This window comes from Podarcis tiliguerta (assembly GCF_965153285.1).
Source record: "Podarcis tiliguerta genome assembly, chromosome: 2".
NCBI classification, from domain to species: Eukaryota; Metazoa; Chordata; class Lepidosauria; order Squamata; family Lacertidae; genus Podarcis; species Podarcis tiliguerta.
In genome coordinates, this window is record NC_139535.1 from 51,545,177 (window position 1) to 51,565,990 (window position 20,814).

The 20,814-nt window shown below is 39.4% G+C and overlaps 1 protein-coding gene across 13 annotated transcripts in view; it reads right to left on the reverse strand.

Annotated features, from left to right (window-relative positions):
* Window positions 1-20,814, reverse strand: part of DOCK3 (dedicator of cytokinesis 3) — a 137,028-nt gene that overhangs the window by 114,628 nt on the left and 1,586 nt on the right. For all 13 annotated transcript variants that reach the window (XM_083429275.1, XM_083429281.1, XM_083429280.1 and 10 more), the window contains exons 2-3: window positions 4,963-5,046; window positions 476-516 (exon numbers count right to left, since the gene is read on the reverse strand). In XM_083429275.1, coding sequence (XP_083285401.1) covers window positions 476-516; window positions 4,963-5,046 — 125 coding nt within the window. The remainder of the gene's footprint in view (window positions 1-475; window positions 517-4,962; window positions 5,047-20,814) is intronic.

Consider the following 20,814-nt stretch of genomic DNA (forward strand, 5'->3'; position numbering starts at 1 on the left):
AGGAAAGCTGACCAAAATTACCTCCACCTCACCTGTGCTTGTAAACCCTCACTCCTCTAGAGGGCAGCTGGAGAGAAGATCAGAGGAATAAAGATAAGAAATAGGAAATAAAAGCACAAGCACTGTGTAGGGCTCTGGGGAAGGAAGCACAGATAATTCTTCCTAATCCAGAAACAAGGGCAGTCTGGGAGCTCTGTCCCAGCAGAGAACTCAAATTTCAAATCTGCCCATATTTCCTGCTGATTGGAGGGTGGCAGTCATGAAGGTTCTTTAAATGCCCTCCCTACTCTACCAGAGCTTTCTTTTTTTAGGCTCTGGCAACATAGGTTTGTGTGGGCAGGCATGGTAGTTAGTTAGTTAGTTAGTTAGTTAAATAAATAAATAAATAAATAAATAAATAAATAAATAAATAAATAAATGTAACTTTATAAATGTTTATTTGTATTGCATTTGTTAAAACAGAATCTAGACTCACCTTCACATTAGGTTTCTTTATTGAAACTCCTCTGTACCATCCTGAAATACAACAAAATATGCCAGATTAAATTATTTCTGAAGTTAAAAACAAATACATAGAGCAATTAAGAACTCTCTACTGCTACTCACTTACCATTCCAAGGCAGTACACAACTTATTCTGACAGTGTCTCTAATAAGATATTTGGACTCTTTCTTTTCTTTTCTTTTGTTACATTTTTAGAGAACAAACTAAAACCCTTGGGTTTATTTTAACCCAACCTATTGGTTTTAGCTTACAGAGCTTGGCAGGCATAGGAGGATCCAGGCATCAGACTACTGTTTGATGAAACCATCCAGACAGTATGTTGGAAAACATTGGTGGGAGGATGGTGAGGTCTACCACTACATCATCATCATCAATTATTTTTACTCCACCTTTTCCTCTGATGGGGCTAGATGGACAGATACCATAGGTAACCATCATAAATTTGGGTGTATCAGGGGCATGTCAGGCCCCAAAATCAACAGAACCCAAGCAACACAGGAAACTGCCATATATTGAGTCAGACCACTGGTCCATCTGGCTTAACATTTTCTGCTGATTGACAGCAACTTTCCAGGAGTTTCAGACAGGAATCCCAGTCCAACCTGGAGACATCAGAGCTTTTTGCATGTAAACCACTGAACCATACACTCTCCTTACAAAGCAGCACCCCAAGAGCCCTTAAATGGACCCTCAGTGAATAGCAGAAAGCCTCCCTCACTTTCCCAAACTATGCATCATGCTTGATGTTTCCAGTACCAGCCAGAAAGCCAGTATCACAGCAAAATAGAACCAAACACACCATGAAAATATTGTTAAGAGGAAGGTAAAACCACCACAGTGTTGAAGGTCAAAATCTCCTCCTCCTACTCACTGTGTACAGCAATGGCTCTCTGGGAAACAGGGAACCAGCAATATATCTCTGCAAAAACTGACCATTAGATCTGCTTGAACATAGGAGAGTTTTAACCTGTCACTTCAAGTAGTAGGTTCAATCCCTTCTCTTCTTCATGAATAAAATTCTTAAAGTCCTTCCCCACCTACCCTTTCACATTGTACACAACAGCACTGCTGCCGGGAGAAGTCTGAGTAGTGGGCATTTAGAAGAAGAAGTACTATAATGCACACAAACCATCTCTGGAGAGAGAGGAATACAAAAAATAGGCTTAAAAGAGGAAGAATTATTTGCAATCTTGGATGGAAAACTTTAATTGGGTAGTCTGGAATATCACTCAGCTTTCTAGAGAAGGATCCGCCTGACAGAAGTCTAAGGTACCTTCAATAGCTAAACCAACCTGTGGGACCAAATGGAAGTGACGTTGCTGATCAGTCACAGAAACTCCCTCCCCCCAAATTCATTTTGCCTTTGCAGACGACTGATAGCTTACAAACTCTACCACCTGCCCAACTAAAAGAAAGTCATTTTCAATTCTCCTTCTACCTGATACTCTGATTCTCTGCAATCATTCAAAAGGACATCCCATGTTGTATAACAAACAAACAAACAAACTCTCCAAAAAGCCAACTTCCCTCTCATCTCTGAAAGCGTTGGAGTGGAGTTCCCCACTTCACTTCCCCTCTCATGGCAATGAAAACAATGCAGTTTAAATCTCTTCATCCAGATTTTTGCACTGCTATCTTGCCACCACTTCCTCCATAGCCCCCAGCAGTTCACACTATCAATTTCTGATATTAAACTGAGCTTCAGAAGGGTGATCATCTTGGCAAAAGAAGAGATGACCACAGTCCTTTGGAAAGTGCACAAGCTCTTCAGAGAATGCCATGTGGTTCAAAAATGCTAAAGTGCTTCTGAGGATGCTCAAGTGCTGTTGAGAGTACCTAGGCGATGTACAGAATGCAGAGCACTTCTGAAAGCAAAGCAAAGGGGCAAAGGTGGAGACGGACTGAGCAGTGATGCTGCACACAAAAGGCTGTAGGTGTTGAATGCTGCTGGAGTGGGAATGAGGCAGGGCCTCTGAGGAGTTTAAAGGTTTTACAGGCTGGCGCCAGCCTGTAAATAATCAGCTCCCCATCTCTGTCTTAAATAGTCTCAGGGCTTCTTCAGGGTTGCTGACTGAAATCAGAGATATATTGACAAGAGAAGACTAGATAGATTTTTGGATTGAGAAGCAGATCACTCTTCAGGCAAGACTCAAGAAGCTGACAACCAATCTATTTCTCAAGAGCCAGCAACAGAATCTGGGCAAACAACCAGGAAGGAGAAGGTAACAAGAGCAGGATAGCTCAGGTAGAAGTGTGTCTTTGCCATAAAATAGCAAGCCTGAAAGCTCCTTTACAACTCCAGGCTGCACACGTTCCAGACCAGCTGACCCATTACTGAGTGGGTAAGTGCACTCAGCGTACCAAGTTGCCAGCTGGTTTGCTGCAGCTATCCACCTGCATGAAAAATAGGAGACTCTAGGACATCAGGGGCTTTGTTCTTTACTATTCAAATGTGGTTCTCTTTTATTTATTTTGTTGAATTAAACATTATTCACTCCTGATATGTGAGTGGCATGGCAAATCACCCAGTCAAAATTGGTTCTTAGGTTTTCTAGATGACAATTACACAAACAGCAAAAATCCTTCATAGTTTATGAACCAGGCTTTTGGTAGTCTAAGGGTTACACGTATATAAAGAAATAAAAATGACTAATTTATACGAGTTGATTGTGAAACTCTCTTGACAGTTAATAAGTAATTGAAAACTGGAATTCTGACTAGCTAAAACACAACCCTTTTAACTCAAAACAGAAATTCATGTGGTTTGCTCCATATATTCACAAAAATGCATATTTACCTAAAAAGATAAATGGAAGATTTATCCAAGTATACCTTAAGCTCCTTTTTCTAGGAGTTTAGCAACCAATTTAATAATGCACTAAAAAGAAAACTGTGCAATCCTATCCATGTTTACTCTCAGGGGATTGATTCAAAGCTGAATAAGTGCACATAGGATGTGCACTGCCATCTTAAGTTGTTTTGAAAAGTTCACCATTTAAGATACTAAAAGCTTGCAATGTTTGCCACAAAATATACTAAAAGCTCAATATATAGGGCATGGAGGGGAAAATATAGACATGTTTTGCTTATTGCAAACATGTGTTATTAGACTTTTGTCAATAGCATATGGAAAGTTGTTACTGGAAGCAATAGCAGTATAGACATATCTAACATAATTCACTAACCAATTTAGATATATTTCTGAAGTCAGTTTGATCAAGGTTCTTGCTAGACACTGTTACCACAAGATAATGAGGCCAGGGTTCAAATATTTGTAGACAGATGGTTAATAAACATGGTGACCCCCTTTCTGACTGGATTACAACCAATAATGCTCCAGCCATTATACTAGAAAGTGGGTCAGAGTAGGTTTTAGTAAGCATTTGAATAATCATGGTTCCCAAATGAGTCATTGAAATATAGGTTCTCAAACTGTGGGGTTCATCCTTCTCTGTCTGTCTGTCTGTCTGTCTGTCTGTCCCTCTCTCTCTCTCTCTCTCTCTCTCTCTCTCTCTCTGTGTGTGTGTGTGTGTGTCAGTCTGTCTGCAGATCTCCAACAGGACACAAAAGAGTTGGATTTTCCCTACCTGTTGCAAAACAAGGAGCTACAGAAGCTGGAGTTTGCTTTATTCTGTATAATCAGCAGATTAGGTCTCAGGAGGATGCAAAGGAACACAGCAAAAGGCAAAACAGATTCTCCTATATCTGAATGTGCAATACAAATGAAGCACCCACCTCTCTGGTTGAACTACTAGCCAAAAAGCAGAAACACTACAACACTACTTCATGCATTGCCCCTTTCTTATCTTGCCTTTTTTCTTCTCCATTTGGCTGCATGGAGGAGGGGAAGAGCTGAATGAAAGAGAGAAGGGCTTCGCTGCAGTGCAGCTTACAGCTTTCTCCATTCAGTCAAGTAGAATAGATTCAGCAAGAGAGAAGACGTATTATACACTAGGGGTTGTACAAAGGGGGTCTCTTCAGAGAAAGGAAAGGCTCTAAAGATGTTGGAGGATAATGTGGCACAGAAACATGTGGCATTAGATTCATCACATCAGTATAACCATTTGAATGCAATAGCTGTGGCAGGAAACTTTCATATAAAGCAGAAATAAGCTAAATTGTGGCTGCAGCTGCAGCCATAGCTCTCCATTTCCCCTTGCCCCCAGAAAGTGGATCAAGCAAATACATGTGGGAGGAGTGCTGCTGCTATTTATTTATTTTTTCCAGTCTTATATTATGTAAGCATGCCTAATAGATGGGCATACAATTCCAAATGTTATATTTCACTACACAGATGTTTGCTGTATGCATGTCCTTATACACAAGATCAAGGCATGCTCACAGGTACCTCTAGGTTGGGAGTTTAAGAAAGGTGAAGTAAGTTCATATGTGAGTGAATTCAAAGAGTTTGATAGGTACTACATTATAACCAAATTACTTTTAGTACATCTTACTGACCTTCACATTTTTCCAGGATCTGGACGGTTTCTCCCAGTTCCAGAACCAAGCCTTGTGGGACAGGCCCTCGGAAGCTGCATATAACTGGGGGGGGGGGGGGAAATAGAAAAAGGTGAGAGGCTGAGTAGCATTATACAGTGCTGCATAAAAATAGCAACTACATTCCTGTTTAAATTCCATTTATCTGAAGATTAGCAATGCCTTTGTGTCAAGATATAAGTTATGAATAATATCCCACCTTCATTACAATCACACACATTTTTTTTAGTGAACACAACTAATTTTAAGACTCACAAAATAATAATTAATCTAATTCAACAATATAGGTATATAAATTATTGCTAAAATTCAAATTTGGTGTATACTGTATTCTTTATCAAAATCAAGCATTTAAAAAGGAACAATGTGTTATTGTATATGCAAAATCCAACAATTGTCTCTTGGTTTGCATTACTAAACTAAATACTTTTAAACCCTGATTCATGTGCTTGGTGGTGGTGAGGATGAGCTACAGATATGAACTCCCTTCAGTTTTACTTTTGGTTTTCCATTTACTGCTAACCATAGTTTGCTACAATGTCGAAACCAGCAAACTATGGTTTGCATAAAGCTGAATTGTAAACCAGTACTTTGGAGGATCATCTAAATCAGACCTTACTATGAACTTAAGAAAAGCCATGCTAAATCAGACCAAATGCTCATCCGGCCACAATATTGTTATCAGTGCAGTCAACTAGATGCTAATGTCAATCCCACAAGAATGACATGAATTGAACAGCACTCTCATAATCTCCAGCAACTAGTATTCAGAAGCATACTTCCTCCGATCCTGGAGGTAATATATACTCCATGACTAGTAGCCATTGACAGCATTATCCTCTATGAATTTGTCTAATCTTTTTTCAAAACTACCCACATTGGTGGCTATTACTATATTTTATGGTTGCAAAATTCAATATGCACTATGTGAATAAATACTTCATTTTGCTTGTTCTGGGGCTTCCAACATTTAGCTTCATTAGGTGTCCATGGGTTCTAGTATTATAAAATAAAGGAAGGGGAACCACCCTATCTGCTTTCTTCGCACCGTGCCTAAATTCATACACCTCTACCATGTCCCTATACTCAACCTTTTTCTAACATTCCCCTTTCACTACTTTTCTGAACTAAAAAGCCTCAAATACTGTAACTTTTCCATACAGAAGAATTGTTCTGCACACTTGATTGTTATTATTGTCCTTTTCTGAAGCTTTTCCAGCTCTGCAATATCTTTTTTGAGGTGCAGAGTCCAGAACATGATTCAAAGTGTGCTGACACCACAGATCAGAAAGCAATTATGATATTGGCAGTTTTACGTTTAATCCTTTTCCAAATGATCTCCAACATGGAATATACTTTTTTTTCACAGCTGCTGCATTATAGGTCAGCATTTTCATTGTTATTCACCATGACCCTGAGATCTCTTTCCTGGTTAGTCACTGACAGTTCAGACCCTATTCATGTATATGAAGTTAGGGTTTTTTCCTGCCTCAATGTGCGTTAAATTTACACCTGCTTACGTTGGACTTCATTTGCCATTTTAATTCCCATTTACCCAATCCCCTTTTTATTTTAACCACTCTAAACAATTTGGTATCATCAGCAAACATGACTAATTCACTGTGGCTCATCTCTAGCTGCAGAGCAAGATATAAGAAAGATAAAAAGCACTAGCCCCACTAGAAATCATTGGAAGGCCTCCAGGTATGTGCATTTGTGTGTCTGTACAACCAGTCCACTAAACACAGCAGTGGACTTCCGACTTCTAAATTCAAAAGTCAGCTCTGCCATGTCTCCATTCATAAGATTACTGTGAAGTTAAGAAGATAACGACTGCATTCAAACGTAACACTAAACTATAGCTTGGCGCTACATGAATGAAAAACGGGCTCATGGGCTTTCCCCTCCTACTCTGCTGTGGCTGCAAAAGAGTAGTTCTGAAGCATCTGCTTTCATTTTCAACTAACCACAGCTTGTTTTATCAAAGCAGCACAAACTGTGGTTGCTGTTAATTACTGTTCAGGTTTATTAAAATTTGTACGTCACTTGCCACTAAGAAGTCCCAAAGTGATTTAGAAATAAAGTAAAATATATATAATAAAACCACATAAACATGATTAAAAACATGTTTATGTTTGTCCAAAGAAGTCAGAATAAAACCACATTTTGTCCTGATTTGAGACAAAAGGACTAACTGTGATTAGTTGAAAACAGAATGTTTCAGATCATCTTCCCACAACCATGCTGTAGGAAAGGAGGGGAGGAGGAAGCCCAAGGTTCATGCACGTAGCACTACTCAATGGTTTAAGTGTCACATTCAAATGCAGCCCATGACTACAGTCCACAACTATTTAGGAGTAACCTTGTAAACCAAACCAAAATTCAAGATATGAATGTCCCCTGCTCCATAAACTCAAGGCCTTGTTCCAGCTTCTTAACCTCAGCCATCCTGCTCCGGTTGCCTTCAACCAACCTTTGCCATTCTCCCAACTTCCAAAATACCAGAAAACAGGAAGGGAACCAGAATGGAAAGCTGGCATCATAAACTGTTTTGCACTATGATGTCATAGAATTGTGATAATAGTGACTGTTCTCTGTCTTCCTTCCAGACTTATAGGAAACAACAGAAGCTACAGGATACAACTCAAGTTATTTTGGTACACAGGACTTCAGCCTAGTCCTCAAGATTTCTCCTATGGAAAATCTCAATTAAGCATTTGGAGGGGGGGGAGGTGGAATCATACCATGTTAACCTTTTATCATTTACTATAAAATTGGCATTCATTTTATACACGTTTAAATTTGTAGCACTTCAATCCGAATAATTTAAAGCAGTCACATCTGTGTTCTAATAGTTTTTTAGAACTATTTTAATATTTTTCTGGTATAAAATACCTAGAGCCCACAGAAAGTGAAATAATGATGGGTTTATTCAGCCATAAAAAACAGACCTATGCTCCAAGGCAAAGGCTCCCATCAGCTGCATTAGAATCTCTTAACAGATGCAACCATCCAAAAGATCAAATCATACACGACTGCATGTGCTCCAATACAATCATACCCATCAATATTAACATCAGGATTTTATTTTATTACATTATTGACAGAATCCTGCTTATTTTAGAAAAAAAGGACTATAAATGTTGTGTCTCCACTGAAATTCAAAGCAACACCACAAAACTGAGATTATAGATCAAATATTCCTTGATCTCCATCCTCTGAAAATCAACCTGAATTTGGAGCCCTGGCACCACATTTCTAAGTAATCCATTAGCCTGTTGTGTTCAACAAGCCTACATCCCTTTCCTTGGGGGCCCTCTTCTACACACAAATTAAGAGAACAGTTTACAACTGCATACAAAAATAGCACATGGTAGGAAAAGGCCAGCATATTCCTTGTAAGTATACATGGTGCAGATTAAGAAATTGTTGCATACCACAGCCATAATTTTTAAACATGTTTCAACCTGCAACAGCAATGTTTAAGGTTGGGAAAGTGAAAGTGACCTGTTTCCTAGGGCCAAAATACTTTGAGCTACTTGGCCCTGGTTTCCAGGAAGCAGACTTCCATGAGTTGGCTATTTCCCCCAATAAGGGCTCTGCAATTTCTGTTGGAATGTTCTTGTTCATGGCTCTAGCCAGCTAGATATACTTTCTTCCAGCCATTGTTTAGCACTGCAGAATTTTTGGAAAACAACTCAAGAGACTGACTTGTATTCAGTGTGAGTTACACTGAAGTGCTATACAGTGGTACCTCGGGTTACATACGCTTCAGGTTACAGACTCCGCTAACCCAGAAATAGTACCTTGGGTTAAGAACCTTGCTTCAGGATGAGAACAGAAATTGTGCTCCGGCAGTGCGGCAGCAGCGGGATGCCCCATTAGCTAAAGTGGTGCTTCAGGTTAAGAACAGTTTCAGAACGGACCTCCGGAACGAATTAAGTACTTAACCTGAGGTACCACTGTAATATGCCATTTTCTCCCAGTCACAACCCCTTCTAACCTGCAGTATGGTCAATGAACTGCATTTGCTTTGGAATGAGCAATAGCAAGGTTTCACACTAAATAAGAAGAGAGCAAGAAAAAGAGTAAGAAGCCTTCTCTTTGGGGATTTGTTGAGTGGCTGGGGAAACCCAGCCAGATGAGTTTGGTATAAATAATAAAATTATTATTATTATTGTTGTTGTTGTAAACAAAAGCCTACAGTTACAATTAGTTAAAACAGAACCCACGAACCTCTATCAAACATGAGCCAAAACAAACAAAAGAATGGTGGCATCTTAACAAACCTAACAACACTTAACATTGTGCCTGCTTGCTTCTTACCAGGCAGCAGTTATGCTACCTCACATCAGATTCCGAGAAAAACACCTTGAATCCAAGCTGCTTCTAACATTTAACTCAAAACTCATTCCCTCTGCTCCATGTCTCTCTTTGTCCTAAACTGCTGTTTCTTCACTTAGGGCTCATCCACCCAGGCTTTCTAGACACAGGTCATTTGGGTGGAGTGGCGGTTGTGCATGTGTGACATCACACATGCACTACCCCCTCAACCTGGACAGACTGCTTTGGCCCGCCACCCCCCGACCGCTTAAACTTTTTACGCAGCCGAGAGGCTGAGGCCACCTCCTCCCCCTCTGTGAGGCTTGCCAAGGCGCTTTGGCACTTTCCTCTGAGATCAACAGGACACCTTCCCAGAATGCACTCTGGAGGTCCACAAAAGGACATGCCTTGAGGGCCGTGTGTTGGACTACCATGATTTATTAAGTATGTTAGCCACATCTTAATTTAGTAGAATTAATGCTACTGAGATGAAGGCTGCTTTTCTATGTAAAGAAGGAAACAATGAACACTATCTGCCTTGAGATGCAGCATTATAGAGAAGTATAGCCCTGATATGGGGCTTGATACGGGGATCAGAGAGTGATGAATTATCACAGACATTGGTATCCATATTTAACCAGGAAAATCCACAGATCTTAATACCCCTACAGTGGTACCTTGTGTTACGTACCGTCCCCCTTACGAATGCTGCAGGTTATGCATACTGCTAACCTGGAAGTAGATGCCACTTCTTGCAACTTTTGCCCTGGGATGCGAATGGAAGTTGCGCTCCAGTGGTGTGCGGCAGCGGGAGGCGCCATTAGAGAAAGTGTGCCTCGTGTTAAGAGCAGTTTCCTGTTATGAACAGACCTCCGGAATGGATTAAGTACGTAACACGAGGTACCACTGTATTTCATATTACTTAACAACTTTAGATGAGCCATAGACCAGATTCTTGGCAATGCACCTTCACTCCATGCACATATTTAGTACAACTCCTCTGTAGCTCAAAACCCTGTTTTTCATTGCAACATGAATCTTGTCTTGTCCTTGATATCGTCTCACTGTATCTGCATCTAAGTCTCTCTAGACTCTACACCATCTGGACAAACCCCTTTTAACATGTGCATAGGCCAAATGGCCTTTCAATTTTGGTCATGCTAAAAATAAACACCTTTGACTTGTTTCACTTGCTAAGCCCAGCTTCAGATATTGAGAACAAAATGTCAATGCCACCAAAATGTCATTGCTAGCATGCCAGGGTCTCACTGGTACAGGTGTATTGTTTGGAAGCAGCCACCATGTGACTTCCACATTTAAAAAACTCTTTAATGGTTCTATCATTCTTTAGGCACTACAGAGAGGGTGCCTACAAAAGACTGCACAAGGCCCTTTTAAAATAGGTTTTGTAACTGTCACATGTTTGCTTTTACCGACTACCATTTAGACTCTGTTTACTGTACCTTTTGGAAGTCTGGGGGTTTATATTCAACTGTATTATTTTTGTTCTCTGCCTTGAGGATTTTGAATTTAAAACTCTGAATCCCGGACAGATAGGTGGAAGATGAGGCTATCAATAGCTACTAGTCACAATGCCTATGTTACCTCCAGTAGCAGAGTCAGTACACCACTAAACTGATGAGAAGCACAAGTTGGGAGTGTGCTTTTGTGCTCATGTCTGCCTTGCTGTCCTCTCAAAGGCATATGTTTGGCCACTCTAGGAAACAATGCACAGGGATAGAACTATAGGAAGCTGCCTTATACCGAAACAAATCATTAGTCCATCTACAGTCTACAATCACTGGCTGCAAGTCTCCAGGGTTTTAGACAGGAGTCTCTCTCAGAGAACTACCTTAAGATGTCAGGATTGGACTTGTTGCCTTCTTCATGCAAATCAGATGCTCTATGACTGAGTTTACGCCCCTCTGGTCTGAGCTAAACAGGCCTCTGGTCTGATCAGATCCTGCTTATGTGCTTCCCTTGGGCATCTGGTTGGCCACTGTAAGAACAGGATGCTATATTACAGGCTTCCTCAACATCGGCCCCCCAAATGTTTTGAGACTACAATTCCCATCATCCCTGACCACTGGTCCTGCTAGCTAGGGTTCATGGGAGTTGTAGGCCAAAAGCATCTGGAGGGCCAAGGTTGAGGAAGCCTGCTGTATTAGATATGTCATAGGTCTGATACAGCAGCCTCTTCTTACCTTCTTGTATAGAGGTGCTGAATGTGGGTTTCCTACATCCACATGGCTGTTTAAACCATTTTAGCTACATATTATGCTTGTAAAAGGTAAGGCCAGCCTCAGGTCTGAATTTGGCACAGCATCTAGTCTGCCAAGCTAAAACTGGTCTTAGTTTGGTCTGAGCTTGAAAGTGAACACAGTAATGAGGAAAGAGATTCTGAGGCTCATGTTCACCCTACGCTTCAATGTGTGCTTTATATTGCAAGCTGAATGCAGCAATCCTATACCCACTTACCTGGGAGCCCACACTTATGAAAATCAATGGGATGTTCCAAGTAGACAGATATAGGATTGCACTGTTAGTTGCTCTCAGTTATGTTCTACATATGTAATTGGCACTTCAGAATTTGGTATGGAACTATCAGCGAATATAGGATCTTCATGCTACTTTTTCAAATCTCTATAAAGCCAAATGTTTGGATAATCTATAGTAAAAACCCAAACTATACTCCAAAGTACGGATAATCTATAGCAAATTTTAATGCAGAATTCTCATAACCTATCCTATTCAAAGCACAGTGACTCCCACGGCAATAAACTTTTCTCTATTTTGTTAATAGTTCACATGATATATTACATATTTTGAATAGGTTCATACCACTAAGATAATTACATGTTCTTCGTAAATAGGAACAACGCTACTACTTACTCAACATTCTTGTAAAGATTATGTTTAAGGAAAAGACTGATGTGCAAGTCAGGTATTGCAGACAGAACACAAAATTGAAATGAACTAATATTTTCAAGTTGTTCAAAAATGTGGGCTATTTGAACAACCACTGGACAACCCAAATATTCTTCCACAATTATTTGATGAACTGAAATGCCGCAGGGTTGTCTATAACAAAATTTAATTCAGAGTAGACCATTGAAATTAATGGACTTGTTAGTTTTCTCCATTAATTTGAAAAGGTCTATTCTGAGTATGAATAACACTGGATACAACCCACAGAGTAGACATTCAGCCACCAGCTGAAGCTACTATGCAACTGTATTTGCTCTTTGGCGCTAACACCTGCCAAAAACACCCATTTTACTGACCATCACTGACCGTCAAAGGCAACATAATAATGTCTACAACAAAACTCAAATTGTAGAAAGGCAATCATATAATCTCACTGCATTGCAGGAGAGTCCCAGACCAGCGCACTATTAGAGAAAACACACTCCTGACGTACTTCCTCCAAATAACCTCTGTTCTCTGCCCCACTTCCCCACTAAGGAATTCAGACACAGAACATCACAAGTGGTTTATTCAAGAAAATGTTGCACTGTAGAATGCTCCAGTTCAGGATTCCAGCCGGTCATTTCCTCTTGCAGGGTGCTCAATTACATCCCCTGGGTTTTCTATGCCCCCCCCCTCATCCAGCTAGGATTCCACAACCACCAAGCAAGCTTCTCATTGGGCCATTTTGGGTTCCACCCCCTTCTTTTAAAAAGTGCACTTCTGCAAATCTTCAGTTTTTTTCAAATCTGCTGATACTTTCCTCTTGTGCATGGATAAGAGAGCAAGTATCACAATGGCCTTATATAAATCTCTGGCACAAATGTATTTAGAATATTGTGTGATTTATTTGTTTGTTTATTTATTTATTTAAATTGAATTATATTGTATTTACTGTTTTGGTGCATGCTGCCCTGAACAACTTTGGGAGGAATGGTAGAATAACTATCTAAGAACAAATAATAATGCACAAGCATTTACTATCTGAACTGTCTTCCAAAGCTGCTCACATCAAGAGAAAGAGAGGGAGAGGCTTACAAACAAAAAAAAGACAAGACACACAAAGAAAGGGGAGTGGAAGGAAAAGCTAGATGAGAAAAATCAGTTATTAAATCAGTTATTCATGGCCAGAACAGAGTGATGAGATGCAAGTAGACATTTTTACCAAGCTGAACAAGCACAACACACACACACACACACACACACTATATATTATATATATAACTCGTATGTAGCTAATTGCAAAATGTAAGCTAATTGTTAACTGCACTGAATTATGTAATGTAATGATCCATTAACTCTCTTAAAAATAGCAAGATTATATTTAAGCTACCAAATAAAATTTATATTAAAAAGAATTAAAGAGTATATTCATAGCAATTTGTATAAGGGTTGCAATGGGACCAGTGGGAGGTTCCTCCCTGCCCAGAAAAAAACAACCCCTTGGGTCATCAAATACTTACCAGGAGGCTGAGAAAATGCAAGGAGACCAGTCCTGCCGCTACCAACAGAAATATGCTTAAATTGGGGGCAGGTATGAAGAGCCTACAATTACTAGTAGAGTAGCTACTCAGGTTTGGCACTCTGCTAACCTTTGCTTAAATCTTCTGTAGCCAACCGGTAGTATAAAAGCAATTATAACTTTCCCATTACATTTCTATCCCACCTTTTCTCCAAGCCGCTTAAGGCAGTATATATGGTACTTTCCCCATTTATTGTCATAATAACTCTATGAAGTAGATTTAACTAAAAGAAAGTGAAGGGCCCAAGGTCACGCAGGGAGCTTCAAGGCTGAGAGAGGATTTAAAAGTGGGTTTCCAGGAATCCTTGCCCAATACAAGTCCAGCCACTACACTACACAGTGTTTTCACACATTCTGAATTTAACTATACCCCCTGGGCTAGGTGCAAAATTAACTATAGAAAACATAACACTATGGGCAGTATCTATCAAAGTGGTTCTATTAGTGCATGACTTCCTTTTGTGCAATGGAACTGCATTTTACTCTCCCTGTGCACCTGCCCAGAAATTTCTGCCCCCGCCCTTGAATCCCCCCCAGTTCTGCCACTGGCAACTCAGGGGACAGCCAACGACACTCCTGCAGATGATCCTAGTGATCAAGTTGGGATATACGGGTTTAGGTGGTCCAAAAGATAATCTGCACCTAAACTGTTCAAAACTTTATAAATGGATACAACAACCTTGAATCTGGTTTGGCGGTAGCTGGGCAGCAGTTATGCCACTAGATCTCAACTAGCCTAAATTTACCTGAAGAAAACACTCAAAAGGAATGTAAGCTTCTTACAATAAATATATGCTTCCAAGAGATTGGAGTAGGGTACCCAATTATTTACATTTATTGAAAGGTTGTAAAACCACCTTTCAAAGTGGCACACAGAATAACTGCATAACACAAAAATATGTCATTAGATCCTGTCCCCTACTATGTCTGATTAAAAAGAATCTTTTCAAAATGCAGAAAATATTCCAGTCTCAGACACTTAAAATCCTTATGTAATAAAGGGTTTCTTGTATTTTTCTGTGCCGAATTAACTCTTAAAAGTTCACATTTTCCCTTTCTGATGAGCTATTTTAAGCACACACAAACACACAAAAAGGAAGAGGGGGGAAAACAAACACAAGGGGGGCGGACTCTAATACCCTTCCACATGTTCAAATGGATAAAAGATAAATGCTTAATTTTTTTAAAAAGCTTACAGGAATACCTACAATTACAGTTTCCAGAGGAGTAGCCATATTAGTACACAACCAAAAACAAGTCATATGTCAACATAAGAACTTACAAATTTATTATGATGTAAAATTTCATGGACTACAGTTCCTGCATCTGATGATATGGAATATAGTCTACAGAAGCTAGTGCCAGAAAAAATAATAATCCCTAAAGTACCTGTGTTCCCCATCTCCAATTTTAAATGCTTAACATAAATCAGGAATTGCTGAGTACTCTTCCCCAAAACTTGCTTTCCAACCTGACAGAGCTCAGCCATAGAACATGGCAATAATAAACTAAAGGTAAAGGTAAAGGGACCCCTGACCATTAGGTGCAGTCGTGGCCACCTCTGGGGTTGCGGCACTCATCTCGCTTTATTGGCTGAGGGAGCCGGCGTACAGTTTCCGGGTCATGTGGCCAGCATGACTAAGCCGCTTCTGGTGAACCAGAGCAATGCACAGAAACACTGTTTACCTTCCTGCTGGAAGCACTTTGATGTGCTTTTGAACTGCTAGGTTGGCAGGAGCAGGGACCAGGAGCTCACCCCATCGCGGGGATTCGAACCGCCGACCTTCTGATCAGCAAGTCCTAGGCTCTGTGGTTTAACCCACAGCACCACCTGCATCCCAATAATAAACTAGGGGGGTCTCTAAACATGGAGATAGCCAGGATTTGTTTGGGGGGGCAGGTATTATGTTGGGGAGTTAGAACAAAGTTATTTGCGACACAATTGGTCAGTTAGTTAAGCCTTTTTATTTACTTACTTTATTTTTTCGGGGGGCAGCTGCCCCCTGCCCCCCTCTGGCTATGCCCATGTCTCTAAGCATATAAGAATACCAGACTTCAAAAAGTACACGTAAAAAAAGATCTCCATCACCACACTTGAGTAAGGCTTGTATTCCAATTCTGTCTTCATAATCCCAAGTAGCCTGAGCTAAAAACATCAATCTCTTCACATTTCAAAACAAGCAACTGCTCACAGCAGAACTCTGCAACTGAAGATGGACATTCTTCATGCATTAACAACTCATTACTAACCTTTGCTAATGACTGAGCCTCAGGGCAAGCAAGAGCCTGACAAGAGATAAGAGCTTGTTCTAATGCTGTTGCAATTAACTGGATTTCAGTTACTCTGGAAAGATGAAGGCATTGTTTACAAAACAAAGCACGAGACTTCTGGCAGGAAGTCTTTCTCCATTTTGGGTGGAAGTATTGCAAGCAATTTACACAACCGTGGAAGTTTATGCCACAGGAGTTTTTTTTAGTCTTTAAGGTGCCACAAGACTCTTTGCTGTTTTTACTGCAAGCTACTCCTCTGGAAATAAGCCACAGATGTAATCTGAAAGCTGATGAAGCCCCACATGCTCCTATTTTTAAGGGGTAGGTTCACATGAGACCATGCTACAAATCGAGGGCTGGAAACTTATCGCTTGGGTCATGTAGTACTCCCTTGAACAGATTAATTATCTGGAAATTTGAACCAGATATAAACATTTGAAAATGAACTTCTGGTTCCTGGAAAAGCATTTTCTAAAATGTAATTGATAAGGCAGTGGTGAAAAGGCAGGAGTTGTTTTGAGTTTGTAGGTGAACGGGAGAAGCAGGTTCTGGGTTGCTAATGTTGTTTTGTGACTACTTCTACTTACTTGCAGACAAACTAAGCATCAAACATACACCATTAAGTTTCCAGTGCCCTCTCCTTCAAAAGAAACAAACCTTGTAAAATGCTGACCCACAAGTTCTTAGAAAGGTGAAACACAAAATAACATTTAAATATAAATAATATTTACATTTATATATAAGTAATATTTTAATTTTGGGAGGCTTGCTTATTGGTGCATGGTAGCTTGCACGTTAGTAAAGGGAGTATGATAAACAGGACTTCTAGATATGGTATTGTAGAATGTGAGTTTGAAGTTGAGCAAGGGTTGCCGCCTTATAAGGAAGAGGGGGGACATTTTGAATTTTGAGTGTGCTGGGGGTTCCAGTCACAAAATAGCTGCATTGGGGGCATGGCATAACACTAAATTAGAGGGAACACAATCATGGCGAAACTTTTCCCTTAACTATTTCTATATGAAAAAGGCTTACCTGTTGAGTTTTTGCCTATAAAGTGAGGCAACACGCATTAAAGGGGAGGTGGGATACAACAGCTCTTTGGGACCCCAGGAATTTCTACTGCCTGGTGTCTAAACAACTCACATCAATATGAAACCACTGGTAGGGTCAGGAGAAGCTGTGCAAGATCTGGATCATTGTCTGGGTAACGTGGTAGACAATGAGGGTGAATGAACTGAACTGGAACTCTGTAAATGTGGAGGCACTATGGGTTGGTGGCTCCCATGTCTGGGAAACTGGCTTGTTCTGGGTGGGATTTCACTCCCTCTGAAATAACAAGTTCAGAGTTTGAGGGTACTCCTTGATCCATCTTTGTCCTTGGAGGCTCAGGTTGCCTCAATGGTTAGAAGTATTTTTTATGAGCAGTATATAAATTGTTATAAACGAAGAAACATTTTAACCACCCCAGAAAAAGCCACCCACAAAACATTAACATTTTAGATCACTTTACTCTGCAACAAAAAGTTGCAATTTGAATGCTAACTTGTGATTATATAAGACAGTACTGTAAAATATTAGTATCTCTATACCAAGATATAAATTTAATGAGCAATCCTATGTATGTTTATTCAGAAGAAAGCCTGTGTTTAATAGACAAGACAAACATGCGCACGATTGCAATCTAAAATGCAGGCATTTTGGCTTAATATTTTATTGTTTTGTCAAGAAAATACATCATAAGTTATCCTATCCTATCAATGCGAGCTATAAGATAATACCTGTACCTATGTAAACGAAAACAATGCAGTGTTCTAGACTTAAAGAACACTGAATTACAAATGCATAGCCAAGATTCATTTAGACATCCATTACTAGGACTACACTCATCTTGAGCACCATTGTAGAGAAGATGTAAACTTCAGCTCTACAAAACAAGTGCTTTTGTAAAGACTTTTAAAAGGGGGAGGAGGTGAAACATATCCAAAGACCTAGAAAGAGATATGGCTCACAAGAATAGACCAAGCATCCTGTTTCCTCTACTGATCAATCATATTGGGGAACTCAAAAGCAGAGCATACCAGCATGGTTATTCATCAGCAATAATAGATCTAACTTCATGAGTTTTTCTGATCAACTTTTGAAGCCATCCCAGTAGATTCAATAATTATGCACTGTGTGGAATAATCTAAATGGGTAAATGCAAGATTATTCACCTGCTAAGATTTCCAAGTAGGGATCAACCAAGTTTTCCTGAGTATTTTGAAATATGCATTTTCAATGGAGAATTTCTTTCTACTTAAAAATTAGACACAAAGTCCTATTTTCAGAGGCCTATGCAGAAAGACCTAAAATGTAAGCCACAAGGTCCAAGGAAACTACCAAATCTTATTGGGGAAGACCATGAGCCAAAGGATCTAGTTTTTGGATGTATCTTTTTCACATACAGCTGCCTATAACACAGAGTATGGGAGTTTCAAAAATATCTGTGGTGTGGCACAGAGATCAGCTGTTCAAAGAAAAGTCAAACACTCCACTGGGCTAGTGCAAGCCTCTTGGGTAATCTTAAAAAGCTCTTTGGAACCAAGCCTAGGAAAGGATGCAGACCTTGAGCTTACTTCATAGTAAAAAAAAGAGGGGGGGGGGGCTTTGAAATGCTTCCTTTTACATATGTAGTTGAAACTCCTCTCCATCCTATCCCTCTGTCATACATATTTTCTATATGAACAGTTGAAAAAGACCTTGAAAATGCACCTTGGCTCATTGTGTAGCTCAACACTTAGCAGTTGAAACCATATGTGGAGGTAATATTTATCTTTATATATCAAAACAGGTTTTATGTTTCAGAAGGCAGTCAGACACTTTTTTATTACAAGCTCATTCACTTGAATCTTAACTGCCCTAATTTGAAAAGAACGGAGTTCATAATCACAGAGTGTGGTGTTCCTGTTTCCCAGTCCCTTGCCCTCCTTGAGTTGGGGGACCTGTGGGAATGGTAAAAGGGGCTGCAGATGGAAGGAGGAGTTGGCAGAAATTGTTCACTCAGCAGTGCAATTTTGGATGCTAGGCATTGTGAATATATGTCCACATTAAAAAAATATCATGTCTTAAACTTCCAAGCTAATAACCATTGCTAACATACATTTTTTACATATAAATTTGAAATATTAAATGAATTTACAACCTCTCCAAAGGAAGCCAGGGGCATATATAAATAATACAATTAAATTAAAACAATTTAAAACAGCACTATAATGTATTGCAGAATGCAGTTAAATCCAGCAGCAGAAATACTTCAGAAAACTATCAACCAAAGCCTGGATAAATAAGGAAGCATTACATATGGCCCAGATACAGGTGAAAAGGGAGACTGTCTGTTTTCTCTTAGGACGGATTATAAAAAACATCAGCAATGTAAAGTATGGGGAAAAGATTTTTGTTCAGCAGCAATCAAATTATACAGACCAGTACATTTTTTGCTGAGTTCTGAGAATTCATTTTTGACCCTTTAGTACAGCCTAAACCAGAGATTGCAGAAAGCTAGAAACTGATGGCTTTGCTAGACTCTTTTACAACACATAGTATTAATTTGAAAATGAAATCATTTTTCAGAAGTCAACAGTGTTTAATGGGGAGGGCTGGGAAGGATAGTTAGATTCCTAGAGGATATTGGTACAGTCTCTGTGTTGTATGGAGAATAAGAAACAAAGCACGGATAATTTAAAAACAAAGAAAAAGGCACAAAATTGAGAATTTCAGCCTCCAAAGCTACTAGAAAATCTTTAACACTGCATTGCAACATGAGACAGTAAAAAGAATAGTACACCAAAATTCAACAGCTGCCCATCCATCCTGAGAAAAATGTTTCTAAATACCGTAGACTAACTTTTTAGATTTAGAATATATTGGGGCTGTTGAAAACAAATTGTAGATTTAAACTATGGCTTTAATCACTGGTTATTCTCTTTTATGAAGGCCAATTTAATAACTGTTTGTGGGCTGAAAGAAGTAGTATGATGTTTAGTCCTCAATATCTTTTTGACTACCTTATGTTAAAACTACCATGGTCATCACTGGAAGGAATTTCTCAATTTTTATTTTATTGATTTTAGCCTTTAACTATGCAATAACAGTTTGTCTTATAGAGTTATTACTGTGCTGACTAATGTCACACTGTACATTATGCTATGGTTATGTTTCCTGTTCATCCTGCATGCTTCCTAAAGTTCAGCTGTTGCACTAAAAACTGCATCTCCTTGGTATTAGTACATCCTGGATTTTTCTATTATTATAAAACAGAGGATATTTAAATATGAATGATTACATGTGATTAACCACTTACTGGGTAATAAACAGTACATGTTATTGATGCTCTAAATCAATATGGAAACATTTACATAGCCAAAAATATAATTTACCGAAGCAAATCTTCAGGAATACATACAGAAACCAAGTGGGGAAGGATCAGGGGGAAAGAAGTCATCTGATCTACTAAACCTACAGCACACAACATCACAATTTTGATTCTCTCCTGCCACCTGCATCATAGCAGCATTAGGTGTTTGCCTTTTAAAACCACCATTTGAAACAAGAGTACGTTGAGAGAAAGAGAACCCAAAACTAAGGACACCAATCCCCAAAATAAACTAAAACATGCATATATTAATAAAAATGAGCCTTTTAACTTTATATAGGGGTGGATATCCGTGTTAGTTGATAACACCAGCCTAAAG